General features: G+C 42.1%; 1 protein-coding gene across 1 annotated transcript; it reads right to left on the reverse strand.

Annotated features, from left to right (window-relative positions):
• Nucleotides 1-1,642: 1,642 nt before the first annotated feature.
• On the reverse strand, nucleotides 1,643-6,532 carry FGF20 (fibroblast growth factor 20). The gene is made up of 3 exons (XM_027456648.3): nucleotides 6,133-6,532; nucleotides 4,109-4,212; nucleotides 1,643-2,764 (listed from the first exon to the last, which is right to left on the reverse strand). The coding sequence occupies exons 1-3, from the start codon at nucleotides 6,497-6,499 to the stop codon at nucleotides 2,519-2,521; spliced, it is 717 nt and encodes a 238-aa protein (XP_027312449.3). The 5' UTR covers nucleotides 6,500-6,532; the 3' UTR covers nucleotides 1,643-2,518.
• Nucleotides 6,533-6,807: the final 275 nt, after the last annotated feature.

Raw genomic sequence — 6,807 nt, forward strand, 5'->3', positions numbered from 1 at the left:
AAGGGAAGTTGTGACAGCTTTCCAGTGCTCTAAAGGTTTTGTACTGTCATTTGTCACCACGGTGCCTGCTGTGTTATGCTTTTTTCAAGGATTATTGGCATATATCTCACACTGGAGTGGGGCAAGCAAATGACAAGCATATTTTAGTTTTCTTCTTTATCATCCATGTACTGTCTATGCGGTTGGATCCAGCAGGTGGTTTGATTAACAGTAAACTGCTAATCCAAAGAAAAATAATTCTTTTACTGGTTTGAGTGAAACACTGAGTATGTTTGCCAGAAATGCATGGGACTATGTCCTGTGCAGCAGCCGCTGGTTTCTTACAATTTACATAGAATAAATTATTTCTTAACATACAGAGGAAAAAAAATAGCTATTTAAAGAATATGCTTATGTCTTTACTTACTGATCTATTACTGCTATTATGGGACTTGTTGTCACCCATAAAATCATTATTTTATGGTAAATTGAAATGCGTTACAACATTACTCTAGTAAATTGTATTAAGTGCACAGCAGATCTTCCATTGCCTGTTGCTCTGAAAATTTTAACAAAGCCTTTAACTTTAGTAAGCTACATATTGCTAGTCACAACGTGCTGAAACATCATTTTTTTGTGTGTCTGCAGTCAACTTCTATTTGGCAGAAAGTAAAATGATTTTGTCCAGAGTCCCTCAGTAATCTATGCTCATCCACTTCTCATTATGGACTGGAAGTCCTGGTACAGCAATGGTGTAAGCACGTGTGTTATATTCTGGAAAATGCTTTTTGTTAATAACTTGATTTGATATAAATGATGCAGGTGCAGTACTTAACCATATATGCTTTCACAAAACTGAACACAAATGAGTTATCTTGACCTGGAGCCCACCAGGAGAGCTGGCAGCAGAAAGGTGAGAGCACCTCCAGCAGCACATACAAACTGCCGCCCTCTCCTGGTCCACCTTTCCTCCCTCCAGTCCTTTTCCCAGACCTTTTTCTTGAGGTGGTGGCATTATCCAAAAACAAGCTTCAGCAGGGCTAGGGCTAAACCACACAGGGCCTGTTGTTATCCCTTGGTATTTTTATGGAGAATGGAGTCAGTCAATATTCAGATGAGTCTGTGCTTTGTAACTGACAGTCCTGAGTTAAATCAGTGTAAACCAAATTGATGTGATCTACCTGTCATATAGCTGTAACTAGCATAGAGCCCTAGCTCATCTTTGTGCTGACAGTATTCACACAAAAACTGCTGCATAAAAATTTCTCCTAAAGGAGAAATTAAGATTAAAAAGTAATTTCCTTAGGCTCCTCTGTACTCAGTGGAGAAACAGCCTTTACTCACTTGAAGCTTTTCATTCAGCAATGTCAGAAACTCCTTACTCCAATACTGTTTCCCTTAAACATACTGATACATAGTTAAAACACCTTATACAGTGATGATAATCCTATGTGAAAATTTGATGTAATGCAGAGAATTCTAGTCATTTAGTTATTTGTGTTTTAGTAAAGCCAGTACGAGTCACTTAAAAAAAATCAAGACTGCAAGAGCTAATACTACTTGTCCTTTCAAGGTAACTGTAATACACTTTTTGTAATTGTTTCATGTTTGCAATGTTACATATAATGTACAAGAGACACTTTAAAAATGACAGTAAACCCAATAAAGTAAAATCATTTTTAATTCCCTTTTTTAAATGTGCATTTGAATTCAATACAGCTCTGTAAGGCACTCTCATAGGTAAAGAAACCAAAACATTCTTTCCAATATAAGGATAGTCATGAGGCAATGGTATGTGCACACAATATAAGCTTTTTCTGGAACTAATTGACAATGAAATCTGAATATCCACATTTTGGATGCACTGCAATGTAATGTCATTGCTGTATCATGATACTACTCGAAGCAAATATTGGCACTGTAAATGCTTTCTCATTGGGTTTAGGGGCTTGTATTCTCTTCATATCCCAGTAAAAAATAAACTCTTTAATAAATAAATATATAAAATAAATATATGCTATCTGGAGATGTATAAATAGGTCCATCCTGAATAAAAGTTCCAGCTCCAACTATGATGCATTGACATCTAAGGTCCATCACTGAAGTGAAGACACTAACACTTCATACACAGTTCTCAGGATTTTTTCTTTTTTTAAAAAAAAAAACTATTTTACAGTTTATTTCTTTCTATTTCTCCCAGATGGTATTGGATCCATATGATGTAGGTACTTTTTTGGTAACTTATGGACCCTAAGTAATCCAGATGAAATTGCCAAGTTTGTTATTTTTAAGAAAGTCACATTCCAACTTCCCTTTTGTTACTGGCTACCACAGAGTCAGCAAGTTTGAAGGAGGCTGGTCCACTCTCAGCTTTAAGGCTTTGTCTCCTAAATCCAAACACTGGAAATTAGAGGTTTGGCCATCACAAAGTAGCTTCTTCAAATCCAGTACCCATGTTCCTCATGCTGGTATTGCCATGAATAAAAGGGCAAGATCAAACAGATCTGGTGTGGTTTTCCTTCCAAGATTCCCTCCTTCTTCAGCTGTATCCTAACACATCTTTGTACAGTTCTGGAACTCTTTCGGGATCCACAGGTCGAGGCAGGAAATGTGTGAATTTCTGGTGTCTCTTGGACCTTGCCCCATCTCTAGGAGTACCGTCTTTGTTAAGTGCTACAAAGTACCGCCGCCCCGAATCTCCATGTTTGTACACATTGGACGAGTAAGTGTTGTACCAGTTTTCCTCAAACTGTTCCCTGAAGATGCACTCAGGAGTTAGTTTCTCCTACAGAAAGAAACAAAGAAAAATAAGTCAAGCTGTTGCTAGATATCTGAACACACTTGAAAAAATGATAAAAATAAACAAAATGCCATAGGCTTTGTGCTGCCTTATGGTTCATTTGATTTTTAACAAATCAAACCCAAGAAGAATATATAGACCCAACATGGAGTTTGGCAGGCTAATTTATCCCTTTTTCATCTAAAACCTGGACATGTACATACTAAATTTTGGATTTAAACATGCCTTAGATAACTCCCTCTCTAAGAAGTCATCAATAGTCTAGTTTAAGTGCCAGCAGTATGCCAGCAGGTCACCATTTCATATTTGTTCAAAGCACTGATTGTCACCCCATTTAAAGCCTTCACAATACTTCTAGGCCAAAACCCATTATGGATTCAGATGATTAATGAAGAAAGTCACAAATTATAACATGCACTTTTCTGCTTTTTTAGAGAAGGTATTAATCGCTTACAGGTAAGCAATAAATCAGTCAGTCCCAGAAGCATTAGAAACAGAAGTGATGAACAACAAAATGAAGAGGCATTAACTGGAGAGACACAATAATTTCTCTCTAAATGTTTTAAGATTTTGAAGGAGAAGAGTCTGAGACCCTAATAGTACTGGAAAAATTAAAGCTTGTATTTTGCAGCCATACGTTGAAGTTATTCAACATATACAAATGAACTGTAATGAGTACAAGCTTAATTTCATTCTTAAGCACAAGCATTCCAGAACTGGGATCTCCAGGTACTGCCAATACTTTTGCACCATACCGATTTCTCAAATAAGAGTGGTACCTAACTGTGACACATGGTATTATCCTTTTTTCCCAGCTCTTGAAAGTATGCTTTTACATTAAAAACTGGTACCTGGAAGCACCCTCTGGTGATCTGTAAATGAGTATTATCTACATAAAATAATTCAGGGTACTATATTAATAGTTGTTCACCTGTTCCATGGCTATCCTTTCAAGTTTTTTCTCCTTGCATTACATGTTTTTGATGATATACACTATGATGCATTTGCAGTATTCATGAAAAGCAAATTAGATTCTAGGCAACCTAAATGCTTTTTGAATGGCTAGTTTAATTAGCTATTTTTGTCTTTAAGAGGAATGTTTCTCTTCAGTTCTCTGCATCTAGGACAGAGAAACTTTTGCCATCAAATCTTTAGTATCCAAGGCCATACACCATGCACTCTAAGAATTTATTGTTTATTCCAACAGGAAAAGATGTCAGTGTTTTAAAAGTTAAGAGTGCCTCAGTTAGACACTAGAGGTGTTTGCACAGTGCTAATAAGTGAATCAAAACGTCAACATGTACAAGCTGACGTGAAAGTAGTACTTACAGAGCCGTAGAGTTCTCCCTTCTCGTTCATTCCAAGGTAAAGGCCACTGTCCACACCTCTGATACTGACAAGTCCCACTGCCACACTGATGAATTCAAGGATACCTGATATCCAAAGGAAAAAAAAAGACAATAAGAGGTTGTTTTAAGTCAACTCGTGTGACAAAAATCAATAAAGACATCCAAAATGTAGTTGAAAGCAAGTAGAAACATTACATATAAAAATATGGCCTACTTTTTCTGAAATTTCGAATACTGTATGGAAACATATACAACATTTTCACAGGAAAGCAGCCTGAGAAGCTCATCTAGGTATAAGAATCCTACTTTATTTAAAGAAAGCTTTATATATATATACATAATTGCTTTGATGATAAAAGGTTTTTATTCATCACTCAGGCTAAAACCTTCAGTACTATGCAGTTGCAATCTGTAATGATTAGACGCTATTTGCCAAGCTGCCTGCTCAAACATTGGAAGATAGGTTTGGATTACCTGAAAATATACTTTACTTTCGCTATAGTATTATCTTAAAAAAACACTTCCATTATTAGATCGTTTGAATAGAAATCAAAGTACTGATGGGAATTTTATATAACAGAATCTACCCACAGAAAAAAAAAAAAAAGTATTTGCCAGACATCTTATCTAGCCCATTGGCCCGCACCTCTTGACACAACTTGTAATCTTCAGTGCAGGCTTTTTATGTGCACGAAATATGCTGGTTATTTGCTAATGCTTGGATTATAGAATTATTTATCTTACATTTGCCCAAAATGGGATCCATGTTAATAATTTAAAGTATTTGGGAGACGATGCTCTATTTGAAGCCTGAGATTTGGCAAGCATATGCCAGCCGGTTTAACCAATTGATATGCACAGGTTATAGTACATATAAAACATGAAAGAAAGGGAATGTGTGAAGCGGCTTTTTGGAAGTTGTTAACAATGTAAACAGAGCTTCAAAAGAAGCTGGTCTTAGAATCATACCCAGGATTTTGCTGCGCAACAGCAAAACCACAAAACAGTAAAAGAAACTCAATCTAAGGAAAGTGGTTTTAAATAGCGTATTTGGTTTTTACAGTGTCCTTTTGTCTATTTGCTGTATTTATGATTTCTCTTTTTCATTCAGGACCAGCTTTCACTGCAAGGCAGACAGATTGTCTGGACTATCCAACAATTTCAAGTGTTTTGATTTTTAATTGAGCTTTGGCAGGTTTCTTAGTTATCTCACCAAGCAGCAAAGAGTATAAATCCTTTACAAAGAGCGATCATTAAAAACTCTATTGCATGTAAATCAAGCTAGCCTTCCAGTTCCTAAAACACAAAGTCCCAGAAAAAGAGGTGGAGGCATTTTGTCTTTCTGGTATCATTTTCAAAGCCGCTCTTTTCAAGCCTATAATAAGCAGGTGATTCAACCCACAAAGCAACCACATCAGACAGACCTGCAGAGAGCGGTGGTAGAATAAAGGAAGAACATTTCTAAAAAGCCCAGAGAATGTTTGATCTGGGGCTAAGTTTTTTTCTTCTTTTTAAGCAAAGATTTATTTCGTGTTTACACGCTGTAGGAAATCTCCCTTCTGAGAACTCTGCTGACTACCGCTCTCCTACTTCTGAAAACATCCCCGTGCTATCAAGGCAATTACGAGCCCTTCCAGCGGGCTGTTTTGGCTGTGGGGAGGGCGATAGGAAGCACTTTAATCACCTTTTTACTACTGCTAAATCAATACCCACCGCAACTCGCAGGGAGCTGACAGCGGAGGCGCAGCTCCTACTGCTGCCGCTTAGGATTCACCCTGCTGTTGGGTGAAGCGTGCACGCTTTGGGGCTGCCTTCCCCTCCTTTCGGGCTATCGATGGGTCCCTCCGCTCCAACTTTGTGTCCCGTTTAAAAACCAAAGCACCCCACTGCGGCTGAGCCCCCCGCTCGCCACCCGCCCCTCTCAGCGGATGCTCCGCGCTCGCTGCCCCCGGTGCCCGTCTCAGACACCTGCCCCGACCCCCGCTGCCTCTCCCCGGCTCCTACCGAAGAGGCTGTGGTCCTGGCGGGTGCCTCGCACGCTGCCGTCGGGCAGGATCTGCAGGTGGAAGCCGGTGCGGCAGTAGAGCTGCCGCCTCCTCAGGATGCCCTGCAAGTGCGCCAGGTCCGCGGCCGCCGCCGCTGCCGCCGCCGCCGCTGCCGCCCCTCCGCCGCCCGCCCGCTCCGCCGCCCGCCGCTCTCCCAGCAGCGCCGGGCGCTCCCCGGCGGGCGGCAGCAAGAAGTGGGCGCCCACCGGCTGCCCCAAGCCGTCCAGGCCGCCCAGGAAGGGCCCCACGTCGGCCAGCGGAGCCATGGGGCAGCGGGGCCAGAGGGTCGCGGGCCGGCGGAGGAACGGGCGGCGGCTGCCGGGCATGTGGGGGAGCGCGGCGGGGCCGGGCCGGGCCGAGCCGCTGAGAGCCAGGCGGCGGGGTGGCGGCGGCGCGGCCCCGAGCCCGTATATATAGCCCGCGGGCCCCCTGACATATGCTAATGGAGGCCGCGGCGGGGAGGCCGCGTTTGAAATTGTAAACCCCGAGCCCCGCGCATCGCACCTCCAGCACGGCACGGCACGGCACGGCCGGCGGGGAGCGGGGAGCGGGGAGCAGCGGCACGGGTAGGGCACGGGCAGGGCAGGGCAGGGCAGGGCAGGGGCGGCCCCCGGGCGGGCACGCACAGATAGAG

This window comes from Anas platyrhynchos, chromosome 4, assembly GCF_047663525.1.
Source record: "Anas platyrhynchos isolate ZD024472 breed Pekin duck chromosome 4, IASCAAS_PekinDuck_T2T, whole genome shotgun sequence".
In the NCBI taxonomy this organism is placed as follows: domain Eukaryota; kingdom Metazoa; phylum Chordata; class Aves; order Anseriformes; family Anatidae; genus Anas; species Anas platyrhynchos.

What these genes read in the sequence shown, in the direction of transcription:
- FGF20 (XM_027456648.3), bottom strand. Translation starts at nt 6,499, where the DNA reads ATGCCCGGCAGCCGCCGCCCGTTCCTCCGCCGGCCCGCGACCCTCTGG. An exon ending in CCAGGACCACAGCCTCTTCG is followed by an intron (nt 4,213 to 6,132) that starts GTAGGAGCCGGG and finishes TTTGGATATCAG; the next exon opens with GTATCCTTGAATTCATCAGT. An exon ending in AGGGAGAACTCTACGGCTCT is followed by an intron (nt 2,765 to 4,108) that starts GTAAGTACTACT and finishes TTCTTTCTGTAG; the next exon opens with GAGAAACTAACTCCTGAGTG.